Genomic DNA, 27,313 nt, shown 5'->3' on the forward strand with positions numbered 1-27,313 from the left:
AAATCATCATCATCTTCATCATCATCATCATACAAAAAGATAGCTAACATGTAAGGTTTGCTTGTGTATCCGTGGAGATTGTCAGTCATCCAGGTCATGGTTGTCCCAAAGTTGTTGTTTTTTTTTTTCAACTGGACTTTTTGGTTTTTCTGAAGAAACTTCTTGGATGAGAAGCACTGAAGAAGCTTCTTGGATGAGAAGCAAAATATCTTCAAAGAAAAAACAGAAAGTCCAATTGCCTCTTGAAAAAAAAAGTTTGCTTATGTGCATGCTTACAAACACACATGCATTTATTTTATTAATGTATTTAACAAATGGCCACCCCAAAATTCACTTTCTGGTACGGGATGATAACATTTAGGATTTAAATATCGCAAACTTTCCCCCCCGGGCAGAATTGCTGATGTTTTTTTCTGTTTTATTTGGTCTTGCTAAGATCATCACATGTTTTACTTTTAATGGAGGATCATGTGGGCAGTATTAAAATTCTTCTTGTTTGGTCCATGAGCAAGGCTTTGCAAAGGCTAATTTCCAATTTAAGTGCCGTCAGCTGATATCCAACTTCTGAAAACTGCCAAGCCCTGAGGGGGAGAATGGGAAGTCAAAACTCTTGAAATGGTTTGGGTTGGTTTTTGTTTTTTTAAATCTACTTGACAATAGTATCAAAGCTAATTAGATGGAACATAGATACTGATCTTACAAGTAGTCATAAGGGCAGAAGGCTTTATGATCCATTCGAAGGAAATAACCACTGGAGGGGGAAAGTGCTACCAAACACACCACACCTCAACTTATGACCATAATTGAGCCCGAAATCTCTATTGCTAAGCAAGACTGCTGCTAAGTGAGTTGTGTCCTATTTTATGACTTTTCTTGCCACGGTTGGGAAGTCAATCCCTGCCGTTGTTAAGTGACTAACACGGTTGTTAAGTGAATCTGGCTTCCCCATTGATTTTGCTCGTCAGAAGGAGGCAAGGGGTGGTCACATGACCTTGGGACGCAGCAACCGTCATACAAACATGTCAGTTGCCACGTATCTGAATTTTGATCACGTGACAATGGGGTTGCTGCCACAGTCATATGAAAAAGGGTCATAAGTCACTTTTTAAAGTGTGGTTATAACTTCCGGGACTAAACAAATGGTTGTAAGTCAAGGATTACCTGTACTTACGGGACCGTCTGCTGCCACCGATTGCCTCCCACCGACCCGTACGCTCTCACAGGGAGGGTCTCCTTAGGGTGCCGTCTGCCAGGCAGTGCCGACTGGCGACGCCCAGGGGAAGGGCCTTCTCTGTGGGGGCTCCCACCCTCTGGAACGAGCTTCCCCCAGGACTCCGTCAACTTCCTGACCTTCGAACCTTCCGCTGCGAGCTTAAAACACATCTATTTATTTGTGCAGGACTGGACTAGAATTTCAATTTTAAATTTAATTTTAATGGGGTTTTATTATTTTAACTGTAATTTTAAATTTTGGCCTATTTAAATAAGTTTTTTAATTAGTTTTTATTTTGTATTATATTTGTATTTTTATCGGGCTGTAAACCGCCCTGAGTCCTTCGGGAGATAGGGCGGTATAAAAATTCGATTAAATAATAAAATAATAAATAATAATAATACAACAAATTAAAGACATAGCCTGGTCCTGCCGTTAGATAAAATCTCGCAAATTTGTGAGGTAATAAACGACAGGTAATCCTCAATTTACGACCACAATTGAGCCTAAAATCTCTCTTGTCAAGTGAGACATGTAAGTGAGTTTCGCCCCCTTTTACGACCTTTCTTGACACAGTTTGTTAAGTGAATCACTGTAGTCATTAAGTTAGTAACCTGGTTGTTAAGTGAATCTGGCTTCCCCGGTGAGTTTGCTCGTCACAAAAATGTGATCGCATGACCTTGGGACCCAGCAACGGTCATAAATAAGAACCAACTGCCAAGCATCTGAATTTTAATCGTGTGACCATGAAGTTGCTGCAAAGTCGTAACTATGAAAAATAGAATAGAATAGAATAGAATAGAATAGAATAGAATAGAATAGAATAGAATAGAATTTTTATTGGCCAAGCGTGATTGGACACACAAGGAACTTGTCTTGGTGCAGATGCTCTCAGGGTACATAAAAGAAAAGATACCTTCATCAAGGTACAACATTTACAACACAAATGCTCAGTGTTGTTGTAACTTTGAATGGTCAGTAAAGGAACTGTTGTAAGTTAAGGACTGCCTGTATTTCTTATTTTATTTCCAAAATTGTAATTTTGAACGCGATGGAAGGGCAAAATCACGAAATGTACCACCATCCATTGTTATCCAATTTAATTTTAATTCAATGGGGAGATGGGGAAATGGCATTCAAGTTTTCTTGCAGTCCCACCAAAAAAACTGTTCAGAGCACTCCTTTAAAACCTAAGCAAGGCCCTCAAAAAGAGAAACAGGGGAATGCCCCATTTTATCCAGGAGAACTGGGAAAACTGGCTCACCCTTTATAACTTTGTTTCATAGACCGAGAAGGGGGGAAACCCCCCCCCATATTCTTCTCCACTCTCTACAGAAATGCTGTTAAATGGAGCCAATGTATTTTTCAACACCCCCCCTTTGTCATTAGGACTTTGATGCTTTGTCCACGCATTTGCGGTGGGACGGAAGGCAAACAAATTTAATAAAATACATTAAATAAAAATTGGGGTGCTCGGTATATTAAGAAGCTTTCCTCGGCAAAGCTGAGGATGAAGTGAATCCAACCCAGGTTGGGATGGAGTGGCAGGCAAGAGTAACAGAATAACAGAGTGGGAAGGGACCTTGGAGGTCTTCTAGTCCAACCCCCCCTGCTCAGCAAGAGACTCTGTACCATTTCAGACAAAAGGTAGATCAAGAGCTGCGAGTGGTGCAAATACAAATTAAAATGGACATTGGACCCATCCCTTCAAAAGGAAAAAAGATTTGAGCTGTTGTCTGTGGAGATTCTCAGTCATCCAGGTCATGGTTGTCTCAAAGGTGCTTTTTCAAAAGGCAACTGGACTGTTTCTTTTTTGTGTGTGTGAGGAAAAAACACATATGCCTCTTCTTCCTCAAGAAAAAAACAACAACCAGTCCAGTTGATTTTTGAAAAAGCACCTTTGAGATCTGAGCTGGGGCTTCCTTCAAAACGAATCATGTCTGGTTAAGCTGCCATGGTGGGCCAGAGCTGTAATATATATATATATATATATTTGTCTCCCATCCTCTGTGCTCCCTCCCTCCTTCTCTCTCTCTCCCTCCCTCCCTCTCTCCCTCCCTCCCTCTCTCTCATTCTCTCTCCCTCTCTCCCTCCCTCCGTCTCTCAATCTCTCTCCCTCCCTCTCTCATTCTCTCTCTCTCCCTCCCTCCCTCTCTCTCCCTTCCTCCGTCTCTCAATCTCTCTCCCTCCCTCTCTCATTCTCTCTCTCTCCCTCCCTCTATCTCATTTCTCTCCTCCTCTCTCATTCTCCTTCCCTCCCTCCCTCATTCTTTCTATCCCTCCCTCCCTCTCTCTCTCATTCTCCCTCTCTCCCTCCTTCTCTCATTCTCCCTCCCTCCCTCTCTCTCATTCTCTCTCCCTCCCTCCCTCTCTCTCTCATTCTCCTTTCCTCCCTCTCTCATTCTCTCTGTCCCTCCCTTTCTCATTCTCCCTCCCTCTCTCTCTTATTTTCCCTCCCTGTTTCTCTCCCTCCCTCCCTCTCCCTCTCTCTCTCTCTCTTCTGTTTCCTTCATGCTTTCCCCCCTCCTCTCCTTTTTTCGGAAGCTCAGTCCTCTGATCAAGGCGCGCTTCCCTCCTCCCCCTCCCCATTTCCCTAAATACATCATGAAAAAAAAAGGATGATGTTTCCGCCTTAATTGCTTGTCCCTTTTATTCGTGTTCCTCCCTCAGCCAGAATTGTGAAGAGTGTTAGTAAAAGGCCTCACAATGGAGCTTTTCATTAGAACTCCGCGAGGCAGACAAAAAAAAAAAAAAAGAGAGGCTTTTTGGAAGGAGTGAATGCAGGAGTTTAATTTGCAGGTGGAGAGTAGATAAAAGGTGCTGACGCCTCTGTTATTTTCTTACTTAGGTGACCCTTACCCCGTTCAGCTGATTCCAACAACAATGGCAGCTGCTGCTGCCGCAGCAACCCCGGGTTTAGGCCCACTGCAACTGCAGGTAAGTGCTTTGTAAAGAGGCAAAGGTTGAATCCATCTGAAAAGCTGGATCCTGCAAACCCCCCCACCCAGTTGGAGTAACACAACTGCCTCTGGAAATACTTTGGTTTGTTTGTTTGTTTGTTTGTTTGTTTGTTTATCAGGTTTATATGGCCACCCACCAAGGCTGAGTGGCCAAACAAAAATAGGACAATGTTTTCATTTGGGATATGAACAACGTTGAGTGTGAATTGCTCTTAGCCGATGATGAGGTGGTGGTGGTGCAGTTGGAGGAAGAGGAACAGGAGGAAAAAGAATGACAGCAGGAGGAGGAGGAAGGAGATGAGGAGGAGGAGGAGGAAAAAATATGACAGCAGGAGGAGGAAGAAGAGGAGGAGAGGGGAAGGAGAGGAGGAAAAAGAATGGCAGCAGGAGGAGGAGGAAGGAGAGGAAGAGGAGGAGGGGGAAAAAGGAGGGGAGGAAAAAGAATGACAGCAGGAGGAGGAAGAAGAGGAGAAGAGGGAAAAAGAGGGCAGGAAAAAGAATGACAGCAGGAGGAGGAATTTGGAGAGTATGAGAGTAACAATTATTACATTTCCTTTGAAAATGGAAGCATTTGGAGCTGAGGACATAGGAGGAACAAATCTATGCATTTGTCTGTAGGAAAAATAATTTAAGAAATTAACTGTTTGTGAGAGATCGGTCCAGTTATGGGACCCAGTGTTATAATGGTTATTTTCCAGATTATTTATTTACCTTCCATTTTTATTCTGCCTTACTTCCTTAATAGTGGCAGGGGTACAATACCAAAATGATCTCCCACCCATTGGTCAGATTTTCATTTTCTTAGGAGGGTTGAATGCATCACATGAACTTGGAGAGGATAGAGAGAAACGATTACTATCCTTTCAAAATTTTGAGTAGAGAACACAGGAGGAACCAAAAGATGCATTTGTTTGTGAGAAGAATAATTTAAGAAATTGTTGTAAGAGATGCATGGGTTCCAGAGCTATAATGGTTATAGCCCTTTTTTTTTCATATACATATTGCCTTACTTCTCTAATAATGGCAAGGATTCCATAATGAACTCTCACCCATTGGCCAGAATTGAGTTTTCTTAGCTTTAGAAAGATGGTAGCATCACATGCCTTCAACCTGTAGCCTTCCATGATGTACCTTCCTGGTGTTCTGGGACTACAATGTCAGAATTTCTAGTTTTTGGGAAATGTGACCAGGAATTGCCAGTTGTAGTCCATAACTTATAGCAAATTAAATACCCTACCTTAGGACTTTGGAAGTATGGTAAGCACAGACGAAACTCTTTGTTATAGGTAATATACAGTACCTGGTTAGTTGAAACTGCTCTAGAAGCACACCAGAAGCTGAAACCTTAGAAAGAGTGCAGAGAACAGCAACAAAGATGAGGCTAAATCGTACGAATCATAGTTAAGGGATCTAGGTATGTTTGTCCTAAGAAAGAGAAAGTTTAGGTTCAAAGCTTCAATCAAAAACTGTCTACTATTGACCTCACCCCTTTCCTAAGAGGTCTATAAGGGGCATGCATAAGAGCGCAAACGTGCCTATCGTTCCTGTCCTACTGTTGCTTCATGCTTATGCTTATGTATGATGTTATAACAAAAAATAAAAATAAAGACATGATAGCAGTCTTCCAACACTTGAAGGGATACCACAGGGAAGAAGGCATTAGTTCATTCTCCATAACACTTGAAGGCAGGACAAGAAGCAATCGGTAGAAACTCAGCGGGAGGAGATACAACCTAGAAATGAGGAATTTCCTGACAGTGAAAACTGTCGATGGGACATCTTGCATCCTGGAATTGTGGATGCTGGAGGTCTCCAAGAAAAGATTGACAACCGTTTGTCCAGGATGATATAAGGACTCCTGCCTTGGACATGGAGTTGGACCAGAAGACCTCCAACGTCCCTTCCAGCCTTATGATTCTATTGTTATGTATTCGATTTTTATGGCACCCATCTTCCCTGTAAGACAGGGGTGTCCAAACTTGGCCCTTTGGAGAGTGGTGGACTTCAACTCCCAGAATTCTCCAACTAGCAACTTGCTTAAATTTATAGCTCATGCTGGCTGGGGAATTCTGGGAGTTGAAGTCCACCACTCTCCAAAGGGCCAAGTTTGGACACCCCTGCTGTAAGATAATTCTATGATTCTGTGAGATGATGGTTGATGTTCTCCACATGAACACCTGGTTGCACCGACCATTATCCTTCCCTGGATTTCTAAGGATGAAGAATCATTTATCCCTAATTTTTTGTCAAATTGGCTGCTGGAGATCTTGTTTCATCTTGCAAGATATCTCAGTGGCAAAGTTATGGGCTACCTCATGGGCAGGTAGGTATGTGAACTGGAGCCTTCTTTACATTCTTGGAGAATCAACAGATAGGGCGAATCTTCAGTCTGCAGCTACAAATGATTCTTCATTTTGTATTGGTGGGAGAGAAACACCATAAGTTTTTCTGACCTAACTTCTGGTGAATAAATAGACATGTCCTTTGTTGTTTTGACCTGTCCCAAATAATACTTGGCCTTCCCTTCCAAAGGACATTCTAATAGTCCTTTGGATTCTATTTTCTTGTTGTCTTCCCTTTCTTTGTCCTCAGTCTTGCCAATCATAATAAATCCCATCATCTGCTTATATTACTGCGTATGCCCAAAGTTTTTGTTTCTTGATCATCTCAAGATCCTCTTTTATTTAGCCAGGCATTGATTCTCTGGCTCTTTTGCTAATTCAGGACACCTGCTTGTAATCATCCTCCGATTCAGAACGCAAATGCATCTACCTGCTTTCTCTTGGGTTTTTTTTACGACAGCCAGATTTCACAGGAAACCCCAGGAAAGACCCTTTACCAGTTCTGATCTTTCTTGTCCTAAAAATATCCTTATCCCTGTTTTGTTTTGTTTTTTTGCCTAAATTTTTCGTGGTTGGGAATGAAGCTGGGGGTGGGGGGGGAACCACAAGTTCCTAGATTAAAATGAACTGTTAAGTTAATAAATCCCAGTTACCTTTATGAGTTTGACGGAAAGCTATCAAATACGCATTAAACAAAGCAAAGGAGAAGGAGAAACACTAGAATGTAAACATTGGAGTAATGGCATCTAGATAGGTTTTGATGGCTGTATGCTGCAGCAGGCAAATGGCTTGTTGTAGTTGGCTTCATTTTTGTCTAAAGTATTTACACTGTCTGACCGATATCTAAATGTCTGTCATTTAGTAAGTCAATTCCAGAACAAGGGGTTGAGAATCTAGAGAGCCTAAATTTACAGCTGTGCCAGGCTGAAGTGTGACATATTGCCTTCTTCTCTAGGATTAATCTGTTTACTCCTCCTCCGCATTGTTGCTCATTACCTCTTCTTCAGTGCATGAACATAAAACTGTCTGCCACCTTTGTTTCTTCAGAGATAACTGTAAGTTCACCAAGCATGCGGGTTTGTCATTACCTTAACATTTATCATTAATCCGGGTTTTTCTTTTCCCTTTCCCTTTTGGCTTCCCCACCAAACTTTTCTAATTCTTGTGTACTTCTGACTAGCACAAGTGCACTAATGTTCCTATCGTCCCTGTCATTGTATTTTTATTCTTTTATTCCTATTCTTGTTTTTGTTTGACAAATTCTAATAAATAAATAAACCAAAACAAATAAACAAACAATGTTGGCATCATCTTCTGATCTCAAGTTGTTAGCATTTGGGCCTCTAACCGGATTCCATCTGCCATTACATCCCTCCCTCCCGTTCTTAACAGTATCTTTGCTGCAAATGTTCAACAGACATGGAGACAATATGCACCCTTTCATTATGCTGAGCCACTCAGTGTCTCCAAATTCTTGCACATGGCAAAAGTTCATTGTAAGACTCTTATTGTAGACCCTTATCATTCAGAGAAACCCCTGAAGTTGGTATGGCAAAAGTTGGTACATTCCAATGACTCTCTGCCTAACTAATTTTGTTCTGACTGATGAAGTTGCTTGGATGAGTAACGAAACATCTCAAGATTAACAAAGTTTGGTCCAGTTGCCACGATTCAACCTTTGGACACTTTTGGCCTGGAAGAGTGGGCCTTCGTTGATCTATGTTCCTTACAAGAATTTTCTGATGCTCTGAGATAACCATTCGTCTGTTCTGCATATTGATCTGATGCACGATCTGAAAGGCTTTGATGTAACCAGCGACATTCATAGAACAAAAGTTATCAGCAAATTTCCAGAGGAATAAAAAGATGCATACCTTGGATAAGATCAGTTGTCTCTTTTATCCAATATTCTGTACTGTTTTAATTCCAGCTATTTAAGTTCTCTAGTATTTTATTTTTCCCATTACCTGCTACCAGCTAAAGATATTTGCAATTGTGAGATCAATCAAACGCAAAATGTCTATGGAGATTCTCAGTCATCCAGGTCATGGTTGTCCCAAGAGTGTTTTTTTTTCTCCCAAAAGACAACTGGACTTTCTGGTTTTGCTTTAAAGACATTTTGCTTCTCATCCGGAAGAGCTGAAGAAGCTTCTTGGATGAGAAGTGAAATGTCTTCAAAGAAAAACCAGGAAGTCCAGTTGCCTCTTGAAAAAAAAAATGCAAATCCAAAGTATAACTTATCACCCTTCCTCAAATCAGGAGAGCACAGCAGATCTAAATTGGGACTCTGGGACTCGGCAAACAGTGATGTTACCTTAACGCCTATTCCACATTTGTTTAATTGCATTGATGGCATCAAGAGCAAAGGGAGCTTAATCTTAAACAGCAGCTGAGCTCTAAAGAATACAAAAATCAGCGAGCAGCTTTTGGTAAATTAGATATTGCGTTCAGCCCAAAGGCTTTTGAAAAAAAACTTTTTGAACGTAGATCGCTGGAGCAATTTATGACCCTTTTGGAAAGTACGGGCTACAATAGTTGTTTATTCCTAATTGTACAACTCAGTGGGCCACAGTTAGGTAATTCTTCCTTCTTTCATTTTACAGTTAACTTAATACGACCACCAGCCTGTTTTAAAGGTAACAGCAGTTCCTAATTAGAAAGTTCTCAGTTCTGGATTTAACCAGATCAGTTCTGGACTTAACCAGATCGCAGCATATCTTAATTGTTTCTCTTTATGTGCTAAGCCAATTAAGGCAATTGTTAGATTTTTTTTTTCTTTCCTGACACGAACCATCTCAGGAAAATATTGATGTATTAAATGGACCTTGTGAATGCATTCAGATCATAGTTTGCTAAATTCTAGAAAACACTGCTGTCCAAACCAACCGGGTTAGTCTCTGCCAGAGCATTTTTTCAGTAGGTTTGAGATTTTATTAGACTGAATTCAATTCCTTTATCAGAAAAATCACACTTCGGTTCAAGTTCAAGTTAAAAAATCAACTTCGGTTGGGTTGTATGGGATGCAAATGAATTCTTATTTCTTTTAATTCTTAGAAATGATTGCGTACCCCAGGAAGCATTTGGCTTTGCATGGGTTGTATTGATCAATATTTATTCTAGTAGAAATTAAAACTGGGAATTTTTAAAATATTTATTTATTTATTTGACTTCCACTCTCAGAGGTCCCCAGACCAGTGGTGGAATTCAGCCGGTTCGGGCCTGTTCAGGCGAACCGGTTGTTAAATTCCTGGCTGGCTTCACTTCTCCCCACCCCTTCCAGGAGTCCCCATGCACCCTGTTTTGTCTCCCAGGTAAGTGCAGGGAGGCCTATTAGGCCCAAAACAGGGTGCAGTGTGTGTGTGTGCAGTGCACCCCCCGCTCCAGTGGCCCGTTTTTGCTCCCAGGAGGCTGCAGGGAGGCCTACTAGGCCCAAAACGGGGCATGGGGAAATAATTCCTCCCTGTGGCCCATTTTTCCTCCCAGGGGGGTGCAGGAGGCTGAATGTGTTGTATTTGCAAAACAACAGCAAGGAGTGAGGCAACGCAGGAGAACCAGTAACAGCTCTTTTATTAACAACAAACAATTAACTGAGGTGAGCGAGCCAGCGAGCTCTAAGCTGACAGCTCTTTTATATTGGAGCTGTCAACAGCTCAGCCAATCGCAGCTCCTTAATTCTCCCGCCCGCAATAGCATCGGCGGTTAACCAATCGACTGCTGGTTACTGGTCACGTGTTCTCCAGCCGTACACAACAGAATGCTGCCTGTCACACCCCATGGCCACACCCACCATGGCCACACCCACCCAGCCTGTCATTAGGGCAGAGAACCAGTTGTTAAATTATTTGAATCTCACCACTGCCCCAGACAATACTTTGAGAACTGCTGGCTTACACAATGTGAGTTTCTTGAGGGCATAAAAGCAAGACCGTACAATTTTGAAACACTTATGAAAGTATTTCTTGCCTTAATCTCATAAAGTGCTATGAAACGTCACGGCAAATATGAAGACTGAAAAATCCAAAGATAGAAAGGAGAAGGAGACTATTACCTAAACTGGAATACAGTATTAGCGCTGAAATCAAAATTCCATGATCGAAAAGAACTTTCTTGTGTTTTTTTTTTTTAATGAATTCTGAAAAGAGGAATGAAAAAAAAAATATCAGGACTTGATTTAGTTTTCTCCTATCCTCAGGATGTTTTGGGGTTATAACAACCAATAAACATTAACCCAAATACTTCATGGAGTGAGATTAGCTGCATAAGAATGAGAAAGGCTGGTTAGTCAAGAATTTATCAATTCTTAAGTAGTGGTTAGTTGGAAATTGGGGCATTTTGTAAGATGTAAGGACAAATAGAGAAGCTACATTCATTTAGAGCAGGGGTAGTCAACCTTTTTATACCTACCGCCCACTTTTGTATCTCTGTTAGTAGTAAAATTTTATAACTGCCCACTGGTTCCACAGTAATGGTGATTTATAAAGTGTATCGTCGTCTGCACATGCCTCTCGCGCATCGTGAATTGGGTTGGGGGGGCGCCGGCTACCAGCTCTGCTTGTCTGTTACAGCTCGGTATGGGGGGGAGATGCGTGAGCTATTCTGGGACGAGGCTCTTTTGCTTGCGGTCGCACTATAGCGCCATTTAGTTTCACTTACGTAACGTGAACTAAACTTATGCGCGGGCGATACAAATCATATATTTTCAGAAATTTAAATTGTCACGGGGAATTTTATGAAAACCTAATGAAAATGTTTTTAAATAATGCTATGAATTTTTTTTTAAAAAAAAGTCAATTAAATTTAAAAAAAGGAAAGTGCTTCGGTATCGGACAAAACCTCTACCGCCCACCAAGAAAGCTGGAACGCCCACTAGTGGGCGGTAGGGACCAGGTTGACTACCACCGATTTAGAGCAATGTTTTTCAAACTTGGCAACTTTAAGATGAGTGGACTTCAACTCCCCGAATTGCCCCCCTCAGGTTACCAACCCCGTAAGAAATACCCTCTTTTGCTATTTTGCTATTCTCTGTCGTCTGTCTACGGTGCCTGCCTATTTCTTCTTATAAATGACTGTAGCATTTTGCTGCCTTAATATAAAATTACATTTAAATCAATAAAATGATCTATTGCAACTAAGCCTTATAATCGCCAGAATAACTGTGTGACACTGTATGATATGGGGTGGGTTATTTTTTTTAGCAAGCAAAATGAGCAAGGGTTAAGTAAATGCTGGGTACTTGGCAGTAAAACTGGGATTATTATAGAGATCTGAACTACAAGCATTTAAAAAGGAGCTTTCTATCTATATTGAAGTGATAAAGGTGAGCTGGATGGGGAATAACAGCTTCTTGGAGAAGGAGGCTTCAAGACGGATAAAAGTCAAAAGGTTACAATCCAGATTCTGTTTATTATTAAAAAAAATTGTCATCTGGTGGACAAAGGAAATTTGGCATTTTTTGTCAAATATGCCCTTTGGAATACAGATAATCCTCAACTTATAACCACAACTGAGCCCGTAACTTCCATTGCTAAGCAAAGCAGCTGTTAAGTGAGTTTTCTCCCATTTTAGGACCTTTTTGCCACACTACCGCTAATCATTACAGTTGTTAAGTGAAACATGCAGTCCTTGAGTGAACCCAGCTTCTCCCGTTGACTGTGCCTGTGGGAAACTGGCTGGGTAGGTTACAAATGGTGGTCGCATCTGAATCAGAATCGAGCTGGAAGGGACCTTGGAGGTCTACTAGTCCAACCCCTGCTCAAGCAGGAAACCCTATACCAGAGATGGGTTTCAGCAGGTTCTGACCAGTCCTGGCGAACCGGTAGCGGAAATTTTGAGTAGTTCAGAGAAAATTCTGACTGGCCCTGCCCCCCATCTATTCTCTGCCTCCCGAGTCCCAGCTGATTGGGAGGAAATGGGGATTAGTGGGCCATACCCACCAAACCGTAAGAGTGTGCAGTGGTTAGAATGCAATACTGCTGGCTACTTCTGCTGACTGCCGTCTGCCTGCAATTGGGCAGTTCAAATCTAACCAGGCTCAAGGTTGCCTTCCATCCTTTCCAGGTGGGTAAAAAGAGGACCCAGGTTGAATGGGGGCAATACGCTGACTCTGTAAACCGCTTAAAGAGGGCTGTAAAAGCACTATGAAGTGGTATATAAGTCTAGGTGCTACTGCTATTGCTACCATATATTAGCTGCCCATACTTACTACTGTGATTTTTCTCAACAAAGTCTCCTGGGGAAATTTCAAGGCACCTGGGATGAACTTATTGACAGCACACTAGAAGCAGTTAAATGGGTAGCTTCCTTAGATATCAAATTATAACATCCATCCCATTACAATTCTATGGCTCCACATTATGAAGATTTTATTATGGTTTTATCTTAGTTTAATATTTTATCTTCTCTATTGTATTGTCCTCATATGTTATATACTTGCTGACACTTTATTTAAACTAAATTTGTATATCAGTGACTACATAACCTCTGTAGTGCCATACGCCAAATAATACGCCTCTGGTGGCTCAGCAGACTAAGTCTGTCTGCTATTAACACAGCTGCTTGCAATTACTGCAAGTTCAAGCCCCACCAGGCCCAAGGTTGACTCAGCCTTCCATCCTTTATAAGGTAGGTAAAATGAGGACCCAGATTGTTGGGGGCAATTAAGTTGACTTTGTATATAACATGCAAATGGATGAAGACTATTGCTTGACATAGTGTAAGCCGCCATGAGTCTTCGGAGAAGGGCGGGATATAAATGCAAATTCAAATAAATTCAAATAAAAAAAAATAAAAAATAAAAGCCTCGATATTAGCTGCCTTACTATTATGAGATGAGTAGCCATATAATATGCATAAAAAATAAACAAATATTGTCCTAGAAAAACGTATTCAAGTAAGGTGGGCTCCTCTGCTTGACAATCTAGTTGCAGATTAGTCTAAAATAAGCATTCCAAGAAATAAATTCACTTACCTTTGTTACTGGTTTGCAAATGTGAGAGCACATGGCCACTTCCACGCATGCGCAGGACCTTCTGCACATGCGCAGAGCCTCAAAAACGGGGCAGGTAGGAGGAGCCTCCCACCATCGCTACCAGTTTTCCCGAACCGGATAAAACCGGCTAAATACCACTAATGAATAAATGTATTTCTTAAGCATCATTTTGACACGGTGGCTCAAGGGGCTAGGACGCTCAGCTTGTCGATCGAAAGGTTGGCAGTTCAGCAGTTCGAATCCCTGATGCTGCTATGTAACGGGGTGAGCTTCCATTACTTGTCCCAGCTTCTGCCAACCTAGCAGTTTGAAAGCCCGTAAAAAATGCAAGTAGAAAAATAGGGACTACCTTTTTTGGGAAGGTAACAGCATTCCGTGCGCCTTTGGCATTGAATCATGCCGGCCACATGACCACGGAGACGTCTTCGGACAGCACTGGCTCTTCGGCTTTGAAACGGAGATGAGCACTGCCCCCTAGAGTCGGGAACAACTACCACGTATGTGCGAGGGGAACCTTTACCTTTACCTTTAAGCATCATTTTACTCCCAACTCTTAATCTAGTTAGCATACCGTGTATGCTGGGACCTGTAGTTCAGCAGTAAGTGAAGAATTCCAAGCGGTTCGACCTTGTCCTGGTGATTGTTAGAAACAGCAGTCAGATGAAAAGCTGTGCTGCATCTTTTCCCACTTAAAAGAAATGTGAACCAGAGATCTCTTTGACATGTTAATGCATTACATCTTGTTTCCCTCACTCTGGTTGAGTTACGCATCTCTATAAGACGTTGTAGAAAGAAAAGATTGCAGCTGAACAGACAAGCATACAGCCGAATCACCCAAGGTGACCTCAAGCTACTAAAAATGTAGGCTATAAATGAAATAAGTAAACAAAAACATCCGTGGGTAACGTTAGACCCAACCAACTGTTCTCCTGGGAATACAGGTAGTCCTCGACTTACAACCACAATGGAGCCCAAATTTTATGTTTGCTAAGCGAGACCATTGTTACGTGAGCTTTGCCCCGTTTTGCAACCTTTCTTGCCGCAGTTATGAAGTCAGTCACTGTAGTTGTTAAGTTAGTAACATGGTTGTTAAGTGAATTTGGCTTCCCCATTGACTTTGCTCAACAGAAAGTTGCAAAAGGTGACCAAGTAACCCCATCGTAATGCAAGCCCCATGCAAGCCATCATAAATTTGAGTCCATTGCCAAGTGTCTGAATTAGGAACACACGTGGCTCATGAGGATGGTGCCACGGTCGTGTGAAAAATGTCACTGTTTCGGTGCTGTTGTGACCTCGAACAGTGAACTGTTATAAGTCGAGGGCTACCTGTAGAATGGTTGATGATGAACTGGAGAATCTTCATTTCTCAACCTCTGCTCTGTGACACAGTTGAGGTAAATAGCAAGAGCACTTCTATACCACTTCCCAATGCTTTACAGCCCTCTCTAAGCAGTTTACAGAATCAGCATATTGCCCTCAACAATTTGGGTCATTGATCTTAATAGCTTTTTGCTTTGTTAGTCATAAACTATCCCTTCCTTCCCTCCCTCCCTCCCTCCTTCCTTCCTTCCCTCCTTCCTTCCTTCCTTCCTTCCTTCCTCTTTCCTTTTCTATCTCTCTTTCCTGCCTGTGGATCTATCTATAGCAATAGCACTTCATAGTGCTTTTAGAGCCCTCTTTAAGCAGATTACAGCCTATTGCCTCGCAACAATCTGAGTCCTCATTTTACCGACTTCGGAAGGATGGAAGGCTGAGTCAACCTTGAGCCGGTCAGGTTCGAACCCCTGGCAGTGGGCAGAGTCAGCTTGCAATACTGCATTCTAACCACTGCACCACTGCGGCTTTTATGGGGTGTGGTTTTATTTATTTATTTATTTAATCACATTTGTATACCGCCCTATCTCCCGAGGGACTCAGGGCGGTTTACAGCCTAATAAAAACATACATATGAATATAAAATAAAACACCAATTAAAAAAACTTATTAAATAAGGCCGAATATTAAAAATTGCAATAAAAATAATAAAACCCTATTAAAACCAAATTAAAATTTAAAATTCTAGTCCAGTCCTGCGCAAATAAATAGATGTGTCTTAAGCTCGCGGCGAAAGGTTCGAAGGTCGGAAAGTTGACGAAGACCTGGGGGAAGTTCGTTCCAGAGGGTGGGAGCCCCCACAGAAAAGGCTCTCCCTCTGGGTGTCGCCAGTCAGCACTGCCTGGCTGACGGCACCCTTAGGAGTCCCTCCCTGTGAGAGCGCACAGCTCGGTGGGAGGCAATCGGTGGCAGCAGAACGGTCCCGTAGATAGCCCGGCCCTATGCCATGGAGCGCTTTGAAGATAGTTACCAAAACCTTGAAGCGCACCCGAAAGGCCACAGGTAGCCAGTGCAGTTTGCGCAGGAGAGGTGCCACATGGGAGCCATGAGGGGCTCCCTCTATCACCCGCGCAGCCGCATTCTGGACTAACTGGAGCCTCCAGGTACTCTTCAGGGGGAGCCCCATGTAGAGAGCATTGCAGTAATCCAGACGAGATGTCACGAGAGCATGAGTGACCGTGCATAGGGCATCCCGGTCTAGAAAGGGGCGCAACTGGTGAACCAGGCGAACCTGGTAAAAAGCTCTCCTGGAGACGGCCGTCAAATGGTCTTCAAAAGTGGTTTGGGGTAAAATGCACTTACCTTCACTTCGCAAATGTGAACATGCGCACACACGCACTACATTCGTGTGCGCCTCCTCCACACATGTACGAAGTCTTCTGCTCATGCTCAGAGGGTCAAAAACGGGAAGTGATGGCATCCGGGTGGGTGGGCGGAGCCTCCCATCATCGGCCCTACCGGATTGCGCGAGCCGGGATAGATCTGGCTGGATTTCACCGCTGGTTTAACCAGATACAGTGGTCTATTTGGCCGTCTATGTTGCAAGGCACAACTCCTGTAGATGTGACGATGTCAGGCCCTTGTTTCCAACTCACACCGGACTGCAAAAAGTCAATACCCCCCACCCACCCCCACCCTCCACCCCCATCCTTTGCAAAAAGCCAGATCACAGCTTTGCCGATTTCACTTGATAGCTCTCCTCCATTCTTCCCAGAACAATGTTTTTTTTTCTTCCCTATCTGTTCCTTCCCCCCCCCCGCTCCCCTCTCTATTATTTTTTTCTACTCTTTAATCCTTCCCAAACCTTTATGTGCCAAAAGTAGCAGCAGCAGAGCGGGGGCTTTGTGGGCAAGGGATAAAAAGCCGCAATGACAATGTTGCAGAGGCTGACACATACTCCCTGCCAACCTTGCTTTGAGAGGACATGTGTTTTGAAGCCCTTCTTCTCTCCAGGAGTCGCCCAGTGTGGTGTCCTACCTGTCACAGTTAGCGCTAATTGGTTGCCCTCATTGGCACTGCCTGCTGGGAGGCTAATGACTGGATGAGCTGGTACATTAAAGCCATCCTCCTTGTTTGCAGCAGTGGCTACTCTAGGCTGAATATAATTGCAGCGTTTCGGGGAGTTGGCATTCATACCTTCCCTATTTGAACTTTCATTTGGGGGTAGATAAAACAAGAGTTCCTTGCTATCTTTGTTAATTGCTCATCGGAGGTGCTGGAAGATCAGTTTGGGTCCTGGGCTTAAAACTGTGATGGAGAACCCATATCTGTTCCCTTCAGTAGTGAAGCCTGTAACCAAGTAGGGAATAAACACTATTTTGTGATAAGAGGGGGGGGGGACTTTAAAAACTTTAAAGAGGAGAAAAACCAGTATTAATCATTATAGACATGCCTGAGTTTGGAATCCTGATTTAAAACAAAACAAGAAGTAAAAAGTTAAGGCAGCCATTTAAAGCCAAAACCAAGGTTCATTTAAAGCCAGCATTTTGTTGCTTACAGTAGCCAACTGGCTACCTTTGGGATACTTGCAAGCAGGAAATGAAAGCCTATTTCCCTTTTGCCATTATCCTCAGAAATTATTTTGATGTCCCTTCCTCCAACCAGAGAAAGTATTTAGCGTACACTATCTGGACTTCGGCTTTGCAATCCAGCCCTTGCTACAATACCCCATGAACTATTCTAGACCTGATCCTTGTTCGGTGCTGTTTAACTCAGACTGATCAGGTGATTACAACAGGCAGAACTGTTGCAGTATTGTAGACCATCTCAGTTGTGACTGATTACACAAAGTGTTGTGTCTGCACCCCCCCCCCTGAGCCGGCCCTCCTGCCAGAAAGTGACTTGGAGCCGGGCCTGCTGCCAGAAAGGGACAGTGAGAGGGAAGGGCCGTCAGGACTTACCTTGGGAGCACCGGCTTCCCTGGCTCAGCTCCAGGAGCCAGAAACAGGCCAGGTGGAAGAGATAACGAGGCCTCCGTTCCCGGACTCTTTCCCCTCCAGGCCATGCCTGCAGACCCAGCTGACGGCAATCAGGCGTGGTTGGACGCTAGGTTTCGTAGGCAGGAGAGGCGGGAACAACAGAAGCAGGGGTGGGGCAGGCCTAGGAAGTGCTGAGTCATGGAGCCACACCCCACAGGATATAAAAGGCAGAGAGAGCTGCTGTGTCTCTTTGTAACAGGCAAATCCACTGATTGACTAAGAGCTGAAGTTTGTTCCTGGGTGACTCACCAGCGTCGTGAAAGATAACGGAGATTCTTGGCAGATGCTGGCTATTCTACTGCCAGAGCTGATAGTGCCGGCTAATTAAGCCATCACTCGGACGGAGGCGAAGGAGAACGGAACACAACGATTCTAGGACAGAGATCCCCAACTCCCAGTCCGTGCACCGGCACCGGTCCATGGCACGCCAGAAAGTGGACCATGTAGACCAGCAAAGCCCCATCTGTGGGATGCAAGCAGCAAACCAAATCACATCCCCTCTGGTCTGCGGAAAAACCTTTCTCCGCAGAACCGGTCCCTGCCCAAAAGGTTTGGGGACCACTGTACTAGGAGATTTCAAGAGACATAACATTAATAATCCTGGTGCAATCCTGGTGTAATCCTTTACAGGTGTCCACCAGTTCTTACCAGGGACTCAAAGAATATATAAACGCAGATCATCTGGAGATTCTCAATGATCTAAGACAGGGGTCTCCAACCTTGGCAACTTTAAGACTTGTGGACCAACTCCCAGGAATCAAAACTGGCTGAGGAATTCTGGGAGTTGAAGCAGGGGTGAAATGTAAAATTTGTTACTATCGGTTCTGTGGGCGTGGCTTGGTGGGAGGGATAATGTCACTGGGTGGGCGTGGCCAACTTTTTTTTTTTACTTTTAAAAGCATTTTTTTCTACAACCTGTTCGGCGGAAAAATGCTTTTAAAATGTTCTGATGATCCCAGCTTAGCCGCGCGATCATCAGAGGCTTTTTTTTCTTTTAAAAGCATTTTTTTGGCTGAAGAAAAAATGCTTTTAAAAGTAAAAAAATAAAAACCTCTGATGATTACACGACTCAGCTGGGCATGGGCAGGGGGGCGCAGGGATTTTTGCTAACGGTTCTCTGAACCACTCGCCATCATCACTACCAGATCAGGCAATCTGGTCCAAACCAGGAGCATTTCACCCCTGAGTTGAAGTCCACAAATCTTAAAGTTGCCAAGGCTGAAGACGCCTCATCTAGGACAAGATAGTCCCAACAGTCTTGTTTTTTTTCCCCCAAAAGGCAACTGGACTTTCTTGGTATTTTCTTTGAAACTGTTTCTGTTGTGTCTGCGCCCCCCGAGCTGGGCCCCCTGCCAGAAAGTGACTTGGAAAGTGAGGGGGAAGGGCCATCAGGACTTACCTCAGAAGCACCAGCTTCCCTGGCTCAGCTCCAGGAGCCAGAGGCAGGCCAGGTGGAGGAGATAATGAGGCCTCCATCCCCTGACTCTTCCCCCCCAGGCCATGCCTCCAAACCCAGCTGATGGCAATCAGGCCTGGCTGGACCCTAGGTTTCATAGGCAGGAGAGGCGGGAACAACAGAAGCAAGGGTGGGGCAGGCCTAGGAAGTGCTGAGTCATGGAGCCACACCCCACAGGATATAAAAGCAGCAAGGGCTGCTATGCCTCTTCGTAGCAGGCAAATCAACTCTTGACTAGAGCTGAAGTACTGTTTGTTGACTCATCGGCATCGAGGGAGATAACAGAGGCACTTGGCAGACGCTCGCTAGTTTGCTGCCAGAGCTGATAGTGCCGGCTAATTAAGCCATCGCTCGGACGGAGGCGAGGGGGACAGAACAATTTCATTTCTCATCCAAGAAGCTTTCTTTTCAGTTGTGAAGCTTCTGAACCAGGAGTGTCAAACTGGCGGAATGCCGGCCGGCTATGCCAGGTGCATCCAGCTCCACGAAGGGGAAGAACGTTGCGAAACGTCACGTGACCGCAACGTTGCGAGTTTGATACCCGTGTTCTAAACTGAAGAAGTTTTTTTGGATGACAAGCTACAGGTTTTCAAATAAAAAATTGAAAAAAACACCAAGAAAGTCTTTTAGAAAGAAAAAAAAAACCCTTCGGAACATAAATGCAAATCGTGGAGAAATTTGCCCTGCGTATTTTCTGACTTAAAATTATGGGGTGTCTGAAGTTGAAAACAAGCTGCCTTCACTGTGGTGAAGGTTGATTACATGTGGGATAAATGTGGAGATTGAATCACATCGGACCTGAAAATTGGAAACTCCTGTACAAGTGCAGGATCTGAAAAGTTATATATGTAAAAAAAAAAAAAAAAGATGAAAATAATTTACACAGATGTTGACAATCAGTGCTAGGACAGAAGGCGCCATAGGTGAGAAAAAAAAACCATATTGCAATTTTTCTAAGTAGGAGACAACGGTAAATATCGGTTGCATCTTGAACCTGAGCTGATAGATTTTTCTCTTTAGTTTTCTTGCTGCTTTACCTGCTCCGTATAAATTTTTCAGTCTGTGGTTCATTAATGTGGAGCTTGATCACTCTGCTGAGGTACCCTCACCCTCAATTGGTACGGTGAGGGGGGGGGAAAATCAAAACAAAACCGCGCTTGCCCTTTGAGAACAAACATCTGGGCGAGATGAACTGAAAATAGGAGCTAAATGCTCACGCTGCAACGGTTCACATTATAGCGTTGCCAAAAGATGGCAAGCATCCATCAGCCATTAGCTCACTAGATTCCTTTAATATTAATATGCACATTTCTTGACGGACATCACAAATGCTGAAGATGATAATGATAGAGAGTTAATAAGGCAGCATAATATGAATATTTCCCATTGGCTAGCCCCTTAAATTGGTCTCCCAACATATAATATTAACCTAGATTGGGCACTGCACTTCCCATTTATCGCCGATGCTAAATTTAGGTGCGTTGGCTACCAGATAGTCACCACCTGTTCTGCCCAAGGAGCAGCCAAACGGCCCATTTTATAGGAGATTGCTGGAGATCAAAGGCCAGTTCCCCAGCTGTAGGAATAGATGCACTCCTATTGCTGCTAATGGATCCATGCCCATAAACAGCAGCTGAGGGGAGAGGGGGGAGGGAAGAGAAAGCTTGCAGGCCTTTTCCACTTTTAGGTGTAGTTAAATAAGATATTATTAATGGTCAGAATTGATGTTTTCCACCTCACTGCAGCTACATGCATGAGAATCTGTCCTCTCCTGCATCTAATATTCCTGCTAGTCTGTCCGTACCTCGTTGCTCGTTTTCTGGAAAGAGTTACAAAAGCGATGATTGCTGGCCGTCTATTTTCCTAATGACATGCCAGCGCATTGTCGTCTAGCGGGGGAATGCATTTGTTCCTGATCTTCAACAAGGAGATCATTTTGCTTAGTGACCATTCAATGTTACAAAGACATGGGGGGGGGGGAAGGGACTTATGACCATTTTTCCACACTTATGACTGTTGCAACATCCTTGTGGCCCGGGGATCAAAAGTCGCATGTTTGGAAACTGGCATGTATTTATGACGGTTGCAGTGTCCTAGGCAGGGGGTGGGCTTCAAAAATTTTAACAAGGGGTTCTCTACCCGCTTGCTGGGTGGGCATGGCCTAGTCAGCCTCCTGCACCAAGCCAGGGGAGGCATTTTTGCCCTCCCCAGGCTCTGGAGGCTTTCCTAGAGCCTCCTGGAGGGCGAAAATTGCCTCCCCTGGCTCCAGAGGCCCTCCTGAACTTCCAGTAGGCCCGTTTTTTCACCCTCCCTGAGCCTCCGCCCGCAGTCTGCACTTAAGGTTAAGGTAAAGGTTCCCCTCACACATACGTGCTAGTTGTTCCCAACTCTATGGGGCGGTGCTCATCTCCATTTCAAAGCCGAAGAGCCAGTGCTGTCCAAAGACGTCTCCATGGTCATGTGGCCGGCATGACTCAATGCCAAAGGGATGCGGTGGCTCAGGGGCTAGGACATTGAGCTTGTCGATCAAAAGGTCAGCAGCTCAGCGGTTCGAATCCCTAGTGCTGCCATGTAACGGGGTGAGCTCCCATTACTTGTCCCAGCTTCTGGCAACCTAGCAGTTTCGAAAGCACGTAAAAATGCAAGTAGAAAAAATAGGGACCATCTTTGGTGGGAAGGTAACAGCCTTGCACTTACCTACATCCAAAACGGACCACGTTGGGACTCTTGGGAGAGGCAGGGCGGGGTAGGAAGGGCCAGCCAGGAGTGGGATTTGGGGGTTCTCTGAACTGCACAGAATCTTAGCTAGAGGTTCTCCCGAACCCCTGCGAACCCCCAGCAACCCTCCCCTGTCCCCAGGGGTCACATGATCACCATTTGTGACCTTCTGTCAAGCAAAATCAATGAGGAAGCCAGATTCATTTAACAACCGTGGTACTAGTTTAACTTAAGTGCCGTGATTCACTTAACCACTTTGGCAAGAAAGGTTGTAAGACGGGGCAAACCTCACTTTAATAACTGTCTTGCATAGCAACATAAATTTTGGGCTCACTTGTCGTTGTAAGTTGAGGGCAACCTGTATGAAGAAGCAAAATTAACAGAACTAAGACCCCTTAGAAAGGGATATTTCTAAGCTGTACAGTAACCTCAGGATAGGACTAATCTTTATATTGGAAAATACTTTCTGGGTATTTGAGATTGTGAAAAAGAATAAAGTCCCAAATGTATATTGGCTCCAATATATATACAAGGAATGTCTTTGCTCGCATTTATCCACTACAGATATATATAGTCTTCAAAAGCAAAAGTAAAGGGAGGTGGGAAGTTATATAGTTCCTTAAAGCTGTTTTGGACACCGTGTGAGAATAATTTCTACTTAGGAAAATTGTGCAACGAACAGATTGGTGAAATAAAAACAGGCCACATTCAATTCACATATGAACAGGTTTGGAAAGGATTGTATATAATATGCTGTATCCTTCAGCAGATTGGTACAAGGCACTCTTGAACTAATATCTGCACTCCAGGTGAACTGACCCTCCTATTAAATGATTTACTCAGCTATGCCTTTTGAATGACATCGCTTTATTCAATTATTTAAAGTTATGAGTTTAAACGTAACTTCTCCAAAGAAATATTTCAAGAGCAAAGGATTGGCAGTTCTTTGCCATACCTGCATAATTGAGCTGGCGTTGTCCCCGAGTTTAACCCTTATTTGTATATAAAAGATTTTGCTGGATGTAAATTTTGGAATCCCTACAGATTCAAAAATTAGGAAACTACTGAAATTAGACTTGCAAATCCATCTGGTTTTTCCAATAGCTCCATTCTCCACCCACTCAAATGAAATTCCATGACTGAGAAAGATTATTTTGAAGTCCTCTTTGGAGGTTTGCATTAGGACAATATCTGCCTAACTTCCAGTGGCAAAACTACACATTGTGATAAAACGTTCCTTCAAAAGCACATTAGGCTGGGCAGTTTCATGTGAAGTCTAATATGGGGCAGACCGATAGAATAGAATAGAATAGAACAGAACAGAACAGAACAGAACAGAACAGAACAGAACAGAACAGAACAGAATAGAATAGAATAGAATAGAATAGAATAGAATTTTTTAGTGGCAAAGTGTGATTGGACACACAAGGAATTTGTCTTTGGTACATATGCTCTCAGTGTACATAAAAGAAAAGATACCTTCATCAAGATACAACATTTACAGCACAATTGATGGTCAATATATCAATATAAATCATAAGTATTGCCAGCAACAAAGTTAGTCATACAGTCATAAGTGGAAAGAGATTGGTGATGGGAACTATGAGAAGACCAATAGCAGTGCAGATCTAGCAAATAGCCTGACAGCGTTGAGGGAATTATTTGTCTAGCAGAGTGATGGCCCTTGGGAAAAAACCGTTCCCATGTCCAGCCGTTCCGGTGTGCAGCGCTCTACAGCTGACCACCAGATTGCAAGAACACAAGCGAGAACGGTCAGACGAGGAGACCCAAACTCATTGGTAGCCTCACACTGTAGTGAACAAGGACGTACATTCAATTTTGCAGCCAATGAGATTGTTGGAGCAAAATCTATTTATTTATTTTATTTTATTTATTTATTTTGTCATAACAATATACATAAGCGTCACAGATCCTTCTCCATGTAGGATTTGCAATATAAAATGCTATGTAAAAATCAAATCAATATCCAATGCTAGATTTAAATAGTGTTGGGTAATTCATGATGGATGCAGCAGGTGGAAATACTAGGATAGGATAGGATAGGATAGGATAGAATAGAATAGAATAGAATAGAATAGAATAGAATAGAATAGAATAGAATAGAATAGAATAGAATTTTTTATTGGCCAAGTGTGATTGGCCACACAAGGAATTTGTCTTTGGTGCATATGCTTTCTGTACATAAAAGAAAAGATACGCTCATCAAGAATCACAAGGTACCACACTTAATGATAGTCATAGGGTACAATGAGCGATCAGGAAACAATATCAATATAAATCGTAAGGATACAAGCAACAAAGTTACAGTCATACAGTCATAAGTGGAAGGAGATGGGTGATGGGAACGATGAGAAGATGAGAAGATTAATAGTAGTGCAGACTTAGTAACTAGTTAGACAGTGTTGAAGGAATTATTTGTTTAGCAGAGTGATGGCCTTCGGGAAAAAAATGTTCTTGTGTCTAGTTGTTCTGGTGTGCAGTGCTCTACAGCATCGTTTTGAGGGTAGGAGTTGAAACAGTTTATGTCCAGGATGTGAGGGATCTGTAAATATTTTCACAGCCCTCTTTTTGACTCGTGCAGTATACAGGTCCTCAATGGAAGGCAGGTTGGTAGCCATTGTTTTTTCTGCAGTTCTAACTATCCTCTGAAGTCTGTGTCTGTCTTGTTGGGTTGCAGAACCAAACCAGAAAGTTATGGAGGTGCAGATGACAGACCCAATAATTCCTCTGTAGAACTGGATCAGCAGCTCTTTGGGCAGTTTGAGCTTTCTGAGATGGCGCAGAAAGAACATTCATTGTTGTCCTTTTTTGATGATGTTTTTGATGTTAGCTGTCCATTTTAGATCTTGAGATATGGTAGAACCTAGAAATCTGAAGGTTTCTACTGTTGATACTGTATTGTCTAGTATTGTGAGAGGTGAAAGTATGGAATGGTTTCTCCTAAAGTCTACCACCATTTCTACGGTTTTGAGTGTGTTCAGTTCCAGATTGTTCCGGTTGCACCACGAGGCTAGTCGTTCAACCTCCCGTATGCGGATTCATCATTGTCTCGAATGAGACTAATCACTGTTGTGTTATCTGCAAACTTCAGTAGTTTAACAGATGGATCGTTAGAGATGCAGTCATTGGTATACAGAGAGAAGAGAAGTGGGGAGAGCACACAGCCTTGGGGGCCCCCTGTGCTAATTGTACAGGTATCTGATGTGATTCTGCTTAGCTTCACCTGCTGCTTCCTGTTTGTCAGGAAGCTTATGATCCACTTACAAGTCTGTTCAGGTACCTGTAGCTGGTTTAACTTAGTTAGAAGAGTGTCTGGAATGATGGTATTGAAGCCATTGTTTCCGCATGTTATGAGCAACCCTGGGATGGTGTTTCCAAACTTCTTCCTTGCTACCTATAACTGCAGTGCTCCCCATTATACCTTTTGAAAAATTATTATTTTCATTTTAAAAAGTTTTAAACTGAAAGATGGTGTGCTATAAAAACACCAGTCTCTAGCATCACATGAATTCATGGGGCCTTCAGGCTTTACAAAGATCTCATGGAACACTTACAGGTAATCTCTAGAGAAGGTCAATGAGTCAATGAGTAGTTTGTGATTGGCCACACCTGCCCTAGAAGCCATTGTTGCCTATGTGCCCAGGTTTCCATATGTAACTCTGTCCTAAAAGTTTGCCTGCCTCTGAATTGTCTGTCTGTCTGTCTGTCTGTCTGTTTGTCTGCCTATTTATCTATCTGTCTGTCTGTCTATCATTTTATCTATTTACATCCATGATCTATCTTTCTATCTATCTATCTATCTATCTATCTATCTATCTATCTATCTATCTATCTATTATCTATCTATCTTTCATCTATGATCTCTCTATTATCTCTCTCTCTCTATCTATCTATTATCATTTATGATCTTCTATTTATCTATCTATCTATCTATTATCATTTATGATCTTCTATTATCTATTTATCTATCTATCTATCATCTGTCTATCTATCACCTGCCTATATGTATCTATCTAGTTTTGGCATTGTATAATAGAGTATCAACCTCGCCAATATTAAGCTATGTGGACTTTGACTCCATAGTGTACTGGCTGGGGAATTCTGGGAGTTGAAGTCTACACAGTTTAACATCACTGAGATTGAGAAACAGAAGCATAATATAATGAACTCACGAGTTTTACTTCAGTAATCCAGATTACTGGATTACTGAATTACAGGGACGCAGTGGCTCAGGGGCTAAGACAGCTGAGCTTGTCGATCAAAAGGTCGGCAGTTCGGCGGTTCGAATCCCTAGTGCTGCCATGTAATGGGGTGAATTCCCATTACTTGTCCCAGCTTCTGCCAACCTAGCAGTTTCGAAAGCACATAAAAATGCAAGTAGAAAAAATAGGGACCACCTTTGGTGGGAAGGTAACAGCATTCCGTGTGCCTTTGGCATTGAGTCATGCCGGCCACATGACCACGGAGACCTCTTCGGACAGCGCTGGCTCTTCGGCTTTGAAATGGAGATGAGCACCGCCCCCTAGAGTCGGCAACGACTAGCACATATGTGCGAGGGGAACCTTTACCTTACCTTTTTAATCCAGATTTAGTATCTTGTGTGAACCTTGTCAACTAGTAAGGAGGAAGCGGAGAACCTAATTGGCTCCTCTTTTCCTTTGCTCCACGTGCTATGTACTGAGCAGACCTCTATCAGCCTGAGTGAACTTCCTTTGTGGCTTAAAATGCCCGCATTTCCTTAACTCTCCCTTCTCTTCCCGACCCCTAAGCCTATGGGGCAGACAGACAGAAGCACACATATGATTAATACGGTGCAGCTGCAGCACTGGCTCATTTGCATATGTATTAATAGAGGCAGAAACAACAATTCAATTACATCAAGAAGCATTTGGAATACTAAAACAAGTATGCAAAACAGGCCCCGGGACTGTTTTGCTTTTTCCTCTGCTTTACCAAATCCAGCCAGATCCAAATCGGAGAATAGAACCATTTCTTCTCTAAATGCGACAGCCCCTTCCCCGATTCTCTTTCAATGTTGAGGAGGGGTGCCCCAAGAGCTTTTTGGTATTTGGACAATAGGAACTGACCGGGTGCGAGTCTCCTTCCATGAAAATTGTACTAATCTTCAGCTTGTGTTGATTCTCATTACATGCTAAATTAGCCTCAAACTGTTGTAATTCCTGTCTTCTGGTTTGGAGAAAAATCCGTTCTGGCTTTCCGTTGGTCTCGTTTCCCTCGACTTCCCTGGATCATTCTGAGTCGA

The 27,313-nt window shown here is 43.1% G+C and overlaps 1 protein-coding gene across 3 annotated transcripts in view; it reads left to right on the forward strand.

The window, feature by feature from the left end:
* The window catches only part of SOX5 (SRY-box transcription factor 5), a 623,404-nt gene that overhangs the window by 410,037 nt on the left and 186,054 nt on the right, over window positions 1-27,313 (forward strand). For all 3 annotated transcript variants that reach the window (XM_058191770.1, XM_058191771.1, XM_058191772.1), the window contains exon 8: window positions 4,062-4,150. In XM_058191770.1, coding sequence (XP_058047753.1) covers window positions 4,062-4,150 — 89 coding nt within the window. The remainder of the gene's footprint in view (window positions 1-4,061; window positions 4,151-27,313) is intronic.

This window comes from Ahaetulla prasina, chromosome 7, assembly GCF_028640845.1.
Source record: "Ahaetulla prasina isolate Xishuangbanna chromosome 7, ASM2864084v1, whole genome shotgun sequence".
Taxonomy (NCBI): domain Eukaryota; kingdom Metazoa; phylum Chordata; class Lepidosauria; order Squamata; family Colubridae; genus Ahaetulla; species Ahaetulla prasina.